Genomic DNA, 16,233 nt, shown 5'->3' with positions numbered 1-16,233 from the left:
GGTGGCGCAGTGGTTGAGAATCTGCCTGCTAATGCAGGAGACACGGGTTCGAGCCCTGGTCTGGGAAGATCCCACATGCCATGGAGCAGCTGGGCCCGTGAGCCACAGCTGCTGAGCCTGCGCGTCTGGAGCCTGTGCCCCGCAACGGGAGGGGCCGCGATAGTGAAAGGCCCGCGCACCGCGATGAAGAGCGGTCCCCGCACCGCGATGAAGAGTGGCCCCCACTTGCCGCAACTAGAGAAAGCCCTCGCACGAACCGAAGACCCAGCACAGCCAAAAATAAATAAATAAATAAATAAATAAATAAAATTTAAAAAAAAAAAAAAATGTTAAAAGAGAAGGTGCTCAACGTCATTATTTATCAGGGAAATGAAAATCAAAACCACAGTGAAATGTCACCTTATACCTGTTAGGAAGGCTATTATCAAAAAAACCCAAGATAACAGGTGTTAATGAAGATGGGGAGAAAAGGAAACCCTTGTGCACTGTTGGTGTGAGTGTAAATTGGTGCAGCCACTATGGAGAACAGTATGGAGGTTCCTCAAGAAATTAAAAATAGAACTACCATATGATACAGCAATCCCACTTCTGAGTATTTAGCCAAAGGAACTGAAATCAGGATCTTGAAGATATACCTGCATTTCCAAGTTCACTGCAGCATTATTCACAACAGTTAAAATATAGAAACAGCCTAAATGTCCATCGACAAATGGATAAAGAAAATGTGGTATCAACATACAACAGAACACAGAAGCATACCACTCTATGACTAAAGACACCTGGTAAATAAAACATGGGTGTGTTGCCTGACAAAGTATACAAATGAACTGTCTTTATAAATTTCGGTTCAATTATTAGTCTATTTATTTTACTTCAGGTATGTTCGCACAGGGGAAAAATAGGCAAGAAAGAACTTTTGTAGACTGTCAAAGCTATACTCCCTGCTGTCAAGTCCTCATTTAATCATATAAGTAGCTGGGTATGGAAATGTTAAATCTAATCTCAACCAATATTAATAAGTCTTATATATTCACGTTAAGTAATGAAAATTTTCTTTTCCATTCTTTACTATTAGTAATCATCCCTACTGCTTATTTTAAATTTAAGCCTCTGTTGATGGCTTATTTCAATTAGAGTAGAAATTAAGATTCATGTGACTTTTATCATTTTTAACTATATCTTAAATATCTGAAATGTCTTAACTCTTATTAATACCTTTTATCACCACAGCTTCATCAGTATAGAGGTAGTCCAAAATAACTTTCAGTATGTCAGAATGTATTGGCATTTCCAGAGCTGCACAACTGGAAGCCTAAATAAAATAGAGTAAAATAATTAAACTACAAAATACTACTACAATCTGACTGAGGTTACTGGTATGAAAAACTTTTAACAGGAATCACATCAAATGCAAAACAACATAACATTTATAAAACGCAAAGCTAAAATGAGATACATTTAATTTTAAAATGCCTTGTAACATGAAAAAGAATCAAGAAAAATTGAGAAAAAAAGAAACAAACTGGTATTCCAAATACAAGTCCAAATAATAATGAAGAATTTATTTAAGGAACTTTTTTGCAACAATTTTCATTTTGGAATGTTGCTATTTTCCAGCAGGCTTATGCATAAATGAAGTTGAATACAAAGCAAAAACTGAGTTAAAATACTTTTTAATTTCTTTAGCATATAACTTCCCAAAAGTATAAAGTATAACTACCAGCCTATGTGTTCTATTTAAATCTTACCTCAATCCATGAGCTACTCAGCATACTATGAAAATATTCTGAAAGAAAAAAAATTGAGTAAGAATAGTGAAACAATACCAAAACAAAAAATCAGCAACTAAAAAGTGTACCTACCAAGTCTAGCACAAAGAACGCATTTATGACAAGGAAATTCCTTTCCATCCACTGATTTCATGGTCACATCACATAAATAAGAACTGAAAAAAAAAAAAAAAAGTTTAATTGAAGAGCAATTTCTTTACATATTTAGCAAATAAAAAATAAGAAAATCCATTATAGGATTTGTTTTAACGTTTGATTTTCTCCTAATTAAAGGTGGCAAAGAATATACAACTTGAGGGTATACATATAAAGTACTTCATCTCCTTCCACTTTAGGGAAGATAATAAGGCCTTACAATAAAGATAATATTTGTAAAGGGAACTGAATACAGATAAATATTCAAAAAAGTCTTGTTTTTTATTTTCCTTTTTCAATACAGGCCCGGTGTAATAAGTAACATCATAGTCAAAGGTCTTTAATTCACTTATTTGTACAACCTATTCTGTGCTAAGCACAGTCTAGATACCGCCAGTTTTTTTTCTCCAAGACTTTTCACCTACCAAGTACACATACCTAAAAACAAAAACTTTTAATAATAAACATATTTAGAATAGTATATCTATTACGGAAAAAGATTATACTAAAGGAAATAATCTTCATAATGCTGACGAGGCATAATTATTTTGGGTTAACATCATTACTTACTTATAAAAAAATACAAAATTCAGGCCAAAAAAATTTTTTTAATTCCTTTCTTCATTAGAAAGTAATCAGAAAAAAATGAACTGTATCAATGTCTTATTGAGCAGTTAATACTTCAACCATTTGCCTCAACAGCTCTCCAACATTTCCAGAAATAAAGAAGACTAATAAAGGTAAGAGGGTATCCACATACACATTTTGCTTCACATATGAGTAAAAAGAGCTCTATTTCCACACTTAGGTCCCAAAATCTAGGGATGAAAAGTTTATCTTCATTTCCTAACTTACCATTTTCTCTGACTTAGCTTTGGTTTATTACCAGTTTTCTTGGCAATGACATTAATTTCTTCATTCTCAAATCGGACTCCATCTAACCTATCAAGGGTAAAAATTAACAACTGGTGAATATACTCCCCTACCAAAACGAACAACAACAAAAATCCAACAAATTAGCCCACATCTGAACATAATTATATAATCTGTATCACCTGGAAGAGTATCTCAACTAACCCCCACTCTGTGATAAAGAAATATCATACTTAATATTCAAAATACATTAAACATCATTATGCGTAAAGCCCTTCACTGTTTTCAATTAGAAAACATGATATACTCCCCTCCCTTGCTCCTGCCCCACAACTAAGGTTATACTGCCACAGGCAATATAAATACCTTAAAAACAGAGAATTCCAAAAAATCTGGTTTATAAGATGACAAATACTGTATTAGGCACTTTATACATGCTGTATGACCAAACTACACCAACAATATTAGGTCAATATTATCCCTCCCCTTTTATATACTGAGAAACTGAGGTTCAAGGAAATAAGAAATTTGCCCTAGCTAGTCATAGAGCTAAGAGGCATGTATAGTTCTTTCTAACTCCAAAGACAGTACTCTTTCCAGAATACCACACTGTCTGCCACTCCAGATCCCTGTTATACAAACACCACTGAGAGTTCAAACCCACTAACAGCCTTCCTATCTTTAATGTTTTAATCCAGGGAATCCCAGAGATAGCTTTTGCAGAAAATGGAGAAACAGGTCCATGAAAAGAAAGATACAAATCCAAAAACTAAAGGGGATTTGGAGAGAAAAGGACATGGAGACGGAGACTGAGGGAAAGAGAAAATAAGAGAAGGAAGATGAGGAGGGAATGGGGGGAAGGGAGGGGAGGAGGAGGAGAAGCAGGTCCAAGAACAGAAGCAAGAACAGTAGCAGCAGTAAATCAAAGCAAAAAAACAAAAAAAAACAAAAAAAAACAACAAAGAATTTCTAAAAGGACGACATAATGAGGTACATGAACAGATATCAAGGAGGAGTCATACCTACTACTCAAATTACTGAAACCAAATTTCTTTGCAACATTTTGCAACATTTTTACAGGATCATCTTCCCCAACACTTTTTACTTTTTTGGAAGATTTGTTTTTGCTTTTCTGCTTTTCACTAATTGTATGAGCTTGATTACTTTTGTAAACTTCAAATGCTGACTTCTGATTCTCTTCATGGGAATTCATTTTATTCAAATGACAATTCGGAGTGCTCTGACATTCTTCCGGTTTTTTGTTTAAATTGATTCTTGGTTTGAAGCCATGAGTTAAAAAGTCACAAGTATCTGTGTATATAAATTGTAAGAGGCACTCAAACAAGTCAGGATGAACCTTCTCTGCCACAAAGAGGTGGCACCCTGCAGAATCTTCATCTTTCCGGTAAACATCCATGAAGTCTAAAGTAGTACCATCTGAAAGAAACAATTTCTGGAAAAAGTCAGAACGCACTGCCAAAATATATTTATGTGCAGGGAAGAGTCTACTGCCAACTTGAAATGTCACATCATGGATGCTGTCCATTTCATCCGTTTCCCTCAACAGTTTGCCAAACTCTTCAAAAAAGGATGATGAGGACACAGCTGGAATTTCATAAAGGCTAGAAATGAAACAAAAATTATTTTTACTTTCCAGAAAATGAAAAAAAGAAAGCATCCCTAGCCAATTCTCCTTTTACAGTATAATTTCTTTATTTATTAAACTTAGAAAATTTTAAATTTAGCATTTCCAGTAACATAAGGATATTGCTCACAGTCTTTGATACTGTATCACCCTTTAAATATTTTCTATTCCTTTACGTATTTTTTCCCCTAAACTAAAATGACAAGAATTAAGTGTTCCTTTGAAAGCAGTGTTTTCTTTCTACGAGGAAACACTAGAATATAAATTTGAACGACTGTTTCACAGAAATTTTTTAAATGATTAAAAGTATCACTAAAAACATTCAAAAAGAGTAGAGTACAGTTTTCAACTTTTTCCTCTTTTATATCCTTTTATTTCACAAGTGGAGAAAAACAAATACAGAAAAACGAGTAAATACTTCAGGTCCCAGATCCCAGAATAGGTTAGAAACTTAAGGAAGTAAAGATAAATACACATACAGACATACATCAGTCCACAACTCTGGTTCTTTCAGTACTGTAAGCATGCAATCATACCTTCCCAATCTACATTTTGCCCTTCTAGGTAGGGTGACCAACCCCCCTGGTCAGCCTGGGACTGAGGGGTTTCCCAGGAGAATAGACGTTCAGTGCTAAATATGGGACTGACCTGGGCAAAGCAGGAGGAATGATAACCCTGTCTCTAGGACTTTTTCCCTCTTCAATAAGACCCTTGATATTTATCTTAACCTGTCATCTCTGTACTAATGTGACAGAAGATTTGCACTGAGATTCACAATGCCCACCAGATGACTCTATACTACCTCTTCCTTTGTCATTTCTCATTGTATTCAAGGGTCAGAAATTTTCATAAACTACGTAACAAATATTTATAATCTATTTCTCAGAATCTGAGAACCTAGAGTACATCACAAAGTACTAAAGATATGAATCAATTTTGTGCGTATATGTACACATTATCTTCAATATTTTCAATAAATATCAGTTTACAAACTAAAAGGAACATTCAACATTTCCAATATAACAAGTTCCACCCCTGAGTTAACCTGGTAACATGACTGTATCCATATGTCTGAAGTCTCTACAAGACTTGACAGCAGCTCTTCAATTAAATTTGTTCCAAGAGCTATTGAAAACAGAAAACCCAGTGACTGTTCCTTCTAAAAATGAAATTTAATACATACAAGAGTACCTTGTTTTAGGATCTGACTGCAAGATTGCAAAGTTGCATCCACTTGGATCTGTGCTGACACTAACAGCTCTATGGGCAAAAGTAAGTTTCTCAAGTCGAATTCTTTCATATGCACTATTTATATCAGAGACACAAGACACATCTGGTGAGGAATTATGAAGGTTCGATAAAATCTCTGCTAAAAAGAAAAAAATAAACTTCAATTAATCAAGGCTCTATTGAAACTGTTAAAATGATTTAGGAGTAAATAGAACAGAAAAACAATTAGGAGAATATGGAAATATCTTTTGTCTGTATTAAGTCCTTCTGAAGAACTGCATCTTCTCTCTCTTCAACATAATTTACACCCTATATATTGGTTGCCTTATAAAGGAAATTTTGGTGGGTCAATTCTCAATTATTCATGATATTATCCTCCACACTGCAACCAAAGCTGTCTAAAAGGCAAATACAATATTATACGACCTTCTAAAATTCCTCAGTTTCCATTAAAATTTTTATTTGCTCCCTCCCTTCTTCTCCCCCCGTTCCTTCCATTTATTCAGCAAATATCTGAGTGACCACACTGTGCAACTGTGATAAAGTGCTTTACAGTGTATCCCTAGTAATACAGTAGTGAACCTATAAGATAGGCATGTCCCTACCATCTTGAAGTACACAATGTAGCAGAGAAGACAGACATTAAACAAATGATTTTATCATTAGAAGTCAGATCAAGGCTATTTTAAAAAAATATGAAATGTGCATGCAAAGAAATGATTCTGACTGTAGTATGGAAAATGTTTAAAGTAAATAAACATAAAGACAAAGAGATCATTTAGGAAACTAAGAGTCCAGAAAAAGAATGAACACTATAGACTGAGGTTGTAGCAATGAAACTAGAGAAAGTGAAGATTTCAAAAATATTTGAAATGGAAGTGACAAAACTTGGTGACCAATGGGATGTAGAGGGTGAGTGAATATGGGGTGTGAAAGATAACCATTTACTTAGAAACACTGAAAAGCAGATGCATGAGCATGAGATCAGAATTCAGTTTTAGACCACTAAATATGACTAAGACACAATTCTGAGGACTTCCAACGCTTACAAGTCGAGCGTGCATTCTGGTTACTCTCTCAAAAATTCACTCTATTTCAGCCTCACAGAGCTTTACTAATCTTCCCCTGACAATCAGTTATTCTAATTTCTATGCTCTCAAAAAACTTATCATGTGCACATTAGTATTTGTCTCCATGAACTGCAAATATTTATATACATGTCTATTGCCCCTACAAACTCGTTAAGTGTCTGAGAACAGGGGCCTGTCATATATTTTTGTATCATTAAAACCTAGCCCTATATCCGGCACATAGTAAATATACCTTAAATATTTACAGACTTGTGTAATCTATAAAGAAATAAAATATGACAACTCAATAAACTATCCAAAAACAAAAAACCCATAGCATAAGCCACTCAATTCTCAGTCTGGGGAGAGAAAAAAAAAAGGAGCTTGGAAGATGGTTCAAATCCATCTGGGAAGTTTGTTTTTTTTTTAAACTTTATGTATCCCTGCCCCTAGAGCCAAGGCTAGAGACTAATGTGCCCCTGTTACTGATGGGAATGTACCATGACCTCCGGGCATACTAAAAGGTTGAAAGCTACGGACTTAAGTGGATTGAATTCCCTTTGTTTACCTGCATACACACAACCAAAATCAAAAGAAGAGATATAGGGGTAAAACCTAATAACACTTGTCAGTTAAACCTAATGATAAATACTTATAAAATTAAACGTTAGCTGAAGGTATGCCATTCACATATATGAACTAACCTTTCTTTTCAGAACTCTTTCTTTTTTCTTCAAACCATTTCCCTCTAAATCCCTCTCCATCTCTTGTGACAAAAAGAATTTCATTTCTACTTAAAGCAATATCAGAAATGAAGACTTGGCGTGGATAGGCCCATCGACACTGCTTCAGAGAACTGTTGACTGATCTCCAGCAAAATACCTAAGATAAAACCAAATTACAGTGGAATAGAAAGCAATATAGCATCTGAACAACCAAAAAATGAAATCAAGAGATATTATCTCTAAAAATAAAAGCTCTGATTAGTATGTTTCAACGTTCATTCTTTCATAGTAAAAGATAAACACTATAAAAGTCAAGATGGTGTGTCTTTCAGAAAGTACATCAAGCTAACATGAAGCGTTAAAAATGCTTTAAAGACCCTCCTCTTAAGAAGTGATTTTCACTGTTACTTGTTTGGGGCAAACAGATACAATGGAAAGAAAAACGAAAATCTTAATGCTAAAACTTGGAATGTCAGACTTGGTGTAGTATTTACAAGAATGTAAACCACCCTATGAAAATCCAAACTTTACTCTCAAGGGGGAAAAAAAGGAAATGCCTGCATAACTCACGTAAAACAAAGTCTTAGAGACAGAAAAATCATAGTATTCAATGGCTTCCACGTGGTTCTGCAAACCTTAGTGTTCCTGAGAAATGGCTCAGGGGCTGCTGCTCAGGGATGGAGAACGATGAGAGGCAGGGTGCTGGGCTTCCCAAAACAGCTCTATCCAGAGCAGCAACCCTTTTATCTGCTTCGCAGATTGGTATTCCAAGTATGATTTCATTTGAGCAATTAATACTGCTGATCTTTAAAAGCTCAATCCCCTCATAATTAAGAAACCTAAAGCACAGAATGGTATCTGCCAAGGTCACTCAAAAGTTATGTACACAAAAATAGACTATATTGATTAACTGATTCCGTCAGAGCTCGGCTGTCATTTTTATAGGAAAGTAATTAATTTTACAGGAAGTAAATATCCATGTGTATAAACAAGCTAGATCCCTATTAATGTAAATGAAATAAATCCCAAAGTCAAATGTTTTTATATTCAACTTTTTAAATGCAACTCCATGCCTCTACTTCCTGCTTTTAGTACAAATTAGATCTCTAATTCTTAAATATAGTTCCCTCAAATAAAATGATCAACCACAGTAGATTTATGCCTGTAATGTACCAGCAGGTGGAGCTTTATGATTAATTCTTCAATTTCTAAAATGTCAATTTTTAAAGCACTTTATAAAACCTCAAAAAACACTTGTTGTATGTTTTTATTGTATAAACAAAAAGCAGAAAGCAATCTGTTTTTCCAGTCACAGTGTAAAATTTTTTCAGTGTTTCTAATGTATAATACTTATTTTTTAATTGACCATTTTATCAGAGGAATAAAAATTAGAACTCTATTTACTTAAATGAAAAGAGGTAAGAGAGTCTTTTTTTTTTTTTTTTGGCTGCGCTGTGTGGCATGCAGAATCTTAGTTCCCTGACCAGGGACTGAACCCATGCCCCCTGCATTGGGAGTGTGGAGTCTTAACCCCTGGACCGCCAGGAAAGTCCCAGAGATTCTTTATATAGTGATCTAGAAATACATTACATTTTCTATATGATAGTTATGATCTCTGCATACATATAATGTGTACATTTGTTTAAAACCAAATTTGAGAGAAAATTTCCAATTATGTATTTTTAATATTGCCAGCTTAGCTTTTTACTTTTTTTAAGAATAGTTATATATCTCATATCTACGCAATTCAATACCATTTTTCAGTACTCAGTGTATATATCAAATAAGCTATCAAAACCCCTTACTTCCATTTTAAGCGCAATAAATGAAACTTTAAACTACAGTTTAACAAGGCAGTACTATGCAACATCAGTTAAATGTCATCATACTTTCTTTGAAATACCAGCTCCCAACTATCAATAATCAGTACTGGACATCAAAAACAAGTAGGGGAACAAAAGTCAACAGCAATCATCACTATCATAGCAATACAGTTTTACATCATCAGGTCTCCTACAGCTATCAACTGAGAACAAGATTACTATGCTTTTGTATAAATATATACTCACCCTTCCAGCTCCATCCATTGCAAGAATGCAAATTTTTTCACCCCCATTTTCTTTCAAATGTTCAGGATCAACTTTGTATTCCATATGCCCCCCAGATACAAGAACCTTTTTCACGTTTAGTTGCCTGGGTGAAAAAAAAAAATTCTAGATTAACATGTTCTCTAAAATATACAATCAATTTTAAAGAAATTACTATTCAAACACTAATTTAGGGTGATTACTGTGAAAGGTGGAGTAAGATGATTTGGCCTTTGGCATCCTCAGTCCCTCCTTTTATGAGTTTCCCCTACACAATGACCATTTCTTTCTATGGCAAGTCCTTCCCTCCCCACAAGTCTCTACCTACCCAGATACACACGTTAAACATCTAAACCCTCACTTGCTCATGTACACACATTCTCTCTAGGTTAAATAACTGATAAGGCTAAAAGCTACTAAATATATCTGCATTGTAACAGAAAAAATTTAAACCTCAAATCAAAACAGAAATCCTTAATTTCAAATATGGACAACCTTAAATAGGTACAGCTACCATAAAGATCATTAGCACCGCTAATTTAATAACTCATGCACTAGCCAATTCGTTATACATTTCATTACGTCTACACGCGTGACGTGCCTGTGGCACTGTGTGAAGCCTGCCTGCTATTACTCCAATGGTTATCCTCCCTTTCAGATAGTTTACCCACGTTTTAAAATGTTTCTTTTGTTTGTTTGTTTAATGTTTTTCTTCTCAAAATTACTATGTTGTAACCAGCTGTAACAAAAGAATTTTCTTAGTGAAAACTTGCATGTAACTTATATTTAGGTAATTTAATGTTATCAGGGCAAATTTTATAAATGTAAAGTAAAAACAAAACCTAACATTCCAAAAATCACCTCATGCTCAGAAAGAAACCTACATAGTCAGTTCTAAGAAACATGTATGTTCACATTTTCACGTTTTTATAACTGAAATATGACCTACAATTGATAACCTTCCAGTTGTTAACACACAGAAGATAAGTTGTATATATTGATGGTTGACATCTGCTCATGAGCTAACCTCATAGTTGGTATCCGTTCATGAAGTTACCATCTCATTGACATTAGCAAAAGCACATTCTGTTGCATTTCAATTCAAATCCCTGATTACTTTAAAAGTTGGATAGCTACTCTCTAGAATTCCTACACACTCCTGCTTCTACTAACTGAGCTATTGTATCTGCTCAAAGATCTATTTCTCTACTGGTATTTCTTACTACAGTTATAATATAATGAAATATTATGTAAATCAATGAAATATTAGTCTGAAAAGAACACTTTCTGTAAAAGCTGAATACTTTAAAACGACACAATAAATATGACAAGCAAAAAACGGCTGTCAAATCAGATATGGATTAACCAACTATATAAAATACTGAAAATATATAAAAAATATAGGATTCTGCCCTTAACTTACTTCACACTTGTTTTTAAGCACTTGCTCCTTAAATCATTCAAAATGAAGTAACAGGTAACACATTATAAGTATTATAAGTATGGTTTATGCACAAAAGACAGAGAACTCCAATTGGTAGACCCATCTTAGTTTTATAATTCCCTGCTTTAACTGACTTTTTGATTAGACAGCCAACTGCTTGTTTACTGCATGTTACTAAAACAGATAACAACTGGCTATACAGATACAAAGATAAGAAAATATACCACTTAGGTATAAATACATGGACTGAGTAGAGGGTCCACAGAATATGATTATTTTTTTTAAATAAACAAGTGTATAATATATAAAAGGCTACACATGAACCAATGATGATAGTGTCACAAACCAAGAATTATGATTCATCTAGTTCTGTGCACCTGAAGCATAAAAAAGGGAAACTTATAGGTCATATTTAACCATATGTTACCATAATTCAGAAATACTGTTTTACAACCTACAGAGAACTTTTATATATATTTACTGGATGTTTGCCAAAAGACTAAGATTATCAAAGGCAAAAACTCCTGACTTTCCCACCGTTCAATTTTCTCCATTTGACATTTCAGAGAATGCATAAAGCTGATACTCAGATATTTACTGGAAGAGGTGAATTATTATTAAAGTATGTTTCTTTCACAAAAATACACATACTTAGAAGCCATCTTCTTGCACTGATAGTCTGCAAGTAAGTAAATATCTCCCTTTGTGGTAACACAGACAGTTGCCCCATCACTAGCAGCAACCAAAGACACAGTGACGTCCTTATGATGAAGGGCAGAGACTTGACGAGGAGCAGTTACACACTTTTCTCCATTGGGATCTAGTAAATAACCTAAAAAATTACACAAATAAACAAATCACAAAATATCCGTTTTAAGAATACAATTCATTTTTCAGATATTGTCATCATGGATTTCTTACCCAGCTGTCCACCATTTAGTCCCATAGTGTAAACAGCTTCTCTAGTCCATAGCACTGTGTGAAACCTGCCTGCTGCTACTCCAGTGACTGTCCTCCCTTTCAGATATTTTGCTTGCATCTATTCAAAAGGCAAATAAGACTTCAGTTTATTATGTACCTATGAACTAACAGAATTTTGCACAAGATCCAGCAGACCAGGGTAGCAAATATATGGCATACTTGCTGCCAGCACCCCCCTCAAGTGCTAATGGCATTCATCACTAATAGATCTCAGCACTAATACTGAGACCCCAGCTCTTCTCAGAATACAAGACATCTTGATGCAGCCACCTTAAGTCAGCAGTTTAAACATGTAAAAAAAAAAAAACTGACAGTATAAAAACCAAATCATTAAACTTTTGTTAACAAGCAATATGCAAAACAGGCATTCTCATTCTTATTAAAAACTATGATACCTTTAAATTTGACATATCCAGAGTATCTCAACAGTGACACTACTGACAGTTGGAACCAGATCATTCTTCGTCGTGGGGATTGTGTTGTGCATCGTAGGAGGTCTAGCAGCATTCCTGGACTCTGCCCACTAGATGTCGGTAGCACCACTCCCACCCCTACACCCAGTTGTGACAACTAAAAATGTTTCTAGACATTGCCAAATGGCCCCTGGGGCACAGAACTGTCCGCACTGAAGAGTACCGGCTATGTCCATATCAACCCAGAGCTCTAGACACTGCCAAATGGCTCCTGGGGCACAGAACTGTCCGCACTGAAGAGTACCTGCTATGTCCATATCAACCCAGAGCTCTAGACATTGCCAAATGGCTCCTGGGGCACAGAACTGTCCGCACTGAAGAATACTGGCTATGTCCATATCAACCCAGAGCTCCAGACATTGCCAAACGGCTCCTGGGGCACAGAACTGTCCCCACTGAAGAGTACCGGCTATGTCCGTATCAACCCAGAGCTCTAGACATTGCCAAATGGCTCCTGGGGCACAGAACTGTCCCCACTGAAGAGTACCGGCTATGTCCATATCAACCCAGAGCTCTAGACATTGCCAAACGGCTCCTGGGGTACAGAACTGTCCCCACTGAAGAACACTGGCTATGTCCATATCAACCCAGAGCTCCAGACATTGCCAAACGGCTCCTGGGGTACAGAACTGTCCCCACTGAAGAACACTGGCTATGTCCGTATCAACCCAGAGCTCCAGACATTGCCAAACGGCTCCTGGGGTACAGAACTGTCCCCACTGAAGAACACTGGCTATGTCCATATCAACCCAGAGCTCCAGACATTGCCAAACGGCTCCTGGGGTACAGAACTGTCCCCACTGAAGAACACTGGCTATGTCCGTATCAACCCAGAGCTCCAGACATTGCCAAACGGCTCCTGGGGTACAGAACTGTCCCCACTGAAGAACACTGGCTATGTCCATATCAACCCAGAGCTCCACGGTAGCCACACAATGAGAATAAAAATGGGAGTAAAATCTACCATTTCTAAAGAAGTCTGCAAAATGATTACATATCTACAAATTCCACAGTTGGCTGGAGAAAATGGGCCTAAGAAGTACCACAGATTGCAAACTACCTCTAATTATTTTGGAGTAATTCCTGTTGATTCATTAGCCATCCAGGATGGAAAAGCATTGGATTTTAAAGCTTATTACTAAAAATGTATATCTAATAATCATTTTAAATCCAGAGGATTAAACCAGTGAAGAAGTCTAACATCCAAAATACAAAATCTTATGAGTTGAAAACACCATTTGCTATATGTGATGATTCTAGTAACATATTAATGTTAAAGCACCAGTCCTGTCCTACGTACTAGGTCCCTGAAGTTGAGGAAAGGCCACCCTCTGGTGGTGGTTGTATAAATGGGAAGGGAAAAACAGAACAAAAACAGTTGCTTTTAGACCTATGTTCCCTCACATAAACTTGCCAGGTATGATTTCTGCGCAGAGACAGATCTACCATGAAGCCAATAACCTTAAGTTTCTGGATGCCTCATTTACATGGCCCATTTTTTACTTATAAAATTTCTATCTTTTTCTTAAGGAGGGTCTCAAAATTATTTAAGTTTCAAACCCAAAATATCTGGATTCCCCGATGCTTATGAACACATACAAGTTGAATCTAAGGCAGTTTGCTGCCTAATTTCCCAAGTGCTTTCTTCCTCACTCCAAACACATGTTAATCTGTACATTACTATGCTTAATTTCTCCTGTGAAAAATAAAATATATACCACTGAAGAAACACACTGTTGAATACAAGTAAAATAAGTTGCTCTGTCAATGCCTTCCATTTTTTTGTCCATATAGGTTTTATACCAATGGTCACCTTATTATTTAAAAAAGAGAAGTTTACCTGTCTGGGTACATTACAACTGGAAGGTGGAGGAATGATTCCTAATTGATGAAAAATATTTAGGCCAAACGTATAAACACATCCATCTTCAGTTAATACAACAGTATGATCCTTAGCAGCTGCCACTTGAGAACAATTATGACCACTCAGTCCTTCCACAAGCCTAGGGACCTACAAAATAAAATTAACTTTAGTATATTACATTAACCATTTATATACAGTACAAAATACAAATACAATCTTATGAGACCACATCCCAAATGATACGACTGCTATACAGCTGTATCTATCATAGGCAAACTGTACAATTCAGCAAGGGGGAGGTAAGTTTAATGGACATTGCTTTATAAGTAAAATACAAAATCCCAGTAAGACATTTCAATAAAACAATTTGATTCAATAAATGATTTCTGAGCCCTTATCAATTATCATACACCAAGTGCAAACGTGTTTGGTTTGAATAAAGGGAGCTCTTCAGCCAAAGTATTCATTGGTGTAGTGAAGAAATAAATAAGAATACAGGAATCAATGCAGCCCTTCGATGCATAACCAAACATACGATATCATATTCCTTTAAAGTCATCTGTTCTGGGTTCAAATCTTAATTCTGTCATTTACCAGCTATTTGATCTCAAACAAATCTCTTATCTTCTCTCATTTTCTTCATCTGAACACAAAATAATAATAGCATTTTGGATGATAAAAAATCAGCATAAGGAGTAAATGAGTTAGTAAGTACAAAACACAACATTCTCTGGCTCAGAGTAAACAACTGATAAATGAGTGCTATTATTATTGTCATTGTGTATAAAACGAGGATAATAAGGCCTATAACCTCACAGAGCTGTTGTTAGACTTAAATCAAGGTAATGATATTGCATGGAAAGCATGAACAATGCCTAGAACATAATATACCCTCGAAAAATGGAAGAGACTACCATAGCTCTCTCTCATTTTTAAAGACCTCTTAACTGATGAAGATGCCAGCAGTCCCCTCAAAAAAAACTTACCTTAAAAATAACCTAGTGAGGAAATAACTTTCCTGAATGTAATGATTATTAGGTTTCTTCCAATTAGCACTAAGTTTCAGTAGCGTAAGTCAATTTTGTGATTATACAATGAAAATATTGGCTCAATTTGCAGACCACAAATACCTTAATGAGAAGTTAAAAATGAATAAAAACTTGGACCCTGGACTACAGGAAAAGAGTTTTACAATTAGTCTGATTTTTTAAATTTCAACTATGGAAATATTTGAAAGCTTATTTATGTACTCTCCTGACTCAATGTTTGCTATACAATATAATTTTCCTTTGATGCTTTAGAATTTTGCATCATATCTAAATCCTTATTTTGAACACAATATACCAGGAAAGTAACTGATCTTCTAAACTCTATTATCAGTCGGTATATTATTTTCTCCTTATAGTTTGTCAAAAAAAATTTTTAGTTAACTGAAGTTTCCAGTTTATAAAATTTTACCGAAGTTACCTAAACTGTATAATGACATTTCAATTACCAAGCATGTCTGTTCATCTCCATGGCCTAATCGTCCTCCAGGACCATGACCACAGGTATAAACTTGCCCTTTCTGAGACAGAAACACTGAGTGAAATTTACAAAGCACCACCTACAGGAAAACAAGAGAATATTATTAAACTTCTGTGAATAAAACATCCTTTATTTTATAAAAAAGAAATAACAGAATATTACTAATTGTTTAAGCTAGATAATAGGTACATTAGGATTCATTATACGGTTCTCTCTACTTTGTACATGTTTAAAGTTTTCTGTAATAAAAATTTATAATATATGGTGGTCTATTTTAAAACTGCGTCCAGAAACACTGACATTCGGGGAAGAAAAATTTAGAAGGAATTAATAAGCATGTGTTACCAACAAGAGACTAAACAAAGGAAAATGCAAATCTTAAGCATTCA

General features: G+C 35.2%; 1 protein-coding gene across 6 annotated transcripts in view; it reads right to left on the bottom strand.

The window, feature by feature from the left end:
* The window catches only part of IBTK (inhibitor of Bruton tyrosine kinase), a 96,810-nt gene that overhangs the window by 60,086 nt on the left and 20,491 nt on the right, over positions 1 to 16,233 (bottom strand). For 5 of the 6 annotated variants that reach the window (XR_449809.2, XR_009005161.1, XM_007167958.2 and 2 more), the window contains exons 5-16: positions 15,813 to 15,923; positions 14,294 to 14,464; positions 11,921 to 12,038; positions 11,651 to 11,831; positions 9,538 to 9,661; positions 7,448 to 7,625; positions 5,635 to 5,812; positions 3,821 to 4,420; positions 2,781 to 2,867; positions 1,863 to 1,945; positions 1,749 to 1,786; positions 1,216 to 1,312 (exon numbers count right to left, since the gene is read on the bottom strand). Coding sequence is in view for 4 of the 6 variants with exons in the window: in XM_007167958.2 (XP_007168020.1) it covers positions 1,216 to 1,312; positions 1,749 to 1,786; positions 1,863 to 1,945; positions 2,781 to 2,867; positions 3,821 to 4,420; positions 5,635 to 5,812; positions 7,448 to 7,625; positions 9,538 to 9,661; positions 11,651 to 11,831; positions 11,921 to 12,038; positions 14,294 to 14,464; positions 15,813 to 15,923 (1,966 nt within the window). In the remaining 2 variants the exon portion in view is untranslated. The remainder of the gene's footprint in view (positions 1 to 1,215; positions 1,313 to 1,748; positions 1,787 to 1,862; positions 1,946 to 2,780; positions 2,868 to 3,820; positions 4,421 to 5,634; positions 5,813 to 7,447; positions 7,626 to 9,537; positions 9,662 to 11,650; positions 11,832 to 11,920; positions 12,039 to 14,293; positions 14,465 to 15,812; positions 15,924 to 16,233) is intronic. The other variant, XM_007167959.2, reaches the window with a different exon arrangement.

The sequence above is a fragment of the Balaenoptera acutorostrata genome, chromosome 14 (genome assembly GCF_949987535.1).
Source record: "Balaenoptera acutorostrata chromosome 14, mBalAcu1.1, whole genome shotgun sequence".
Classification (NCBI taxonomy): domain Eukaryota; kingdom Metazoa; phylum Chordata; class Mammalia; order Artiodactyla; family Balaenopteridae; genus Balaenoptera; species Balaenoptera acutorostrata.
The sequence above is the reverse complement of the archived record's forward strand: the minus strand, read 5'-3'. Positions and strand labels throughout refer to the sequence as shown.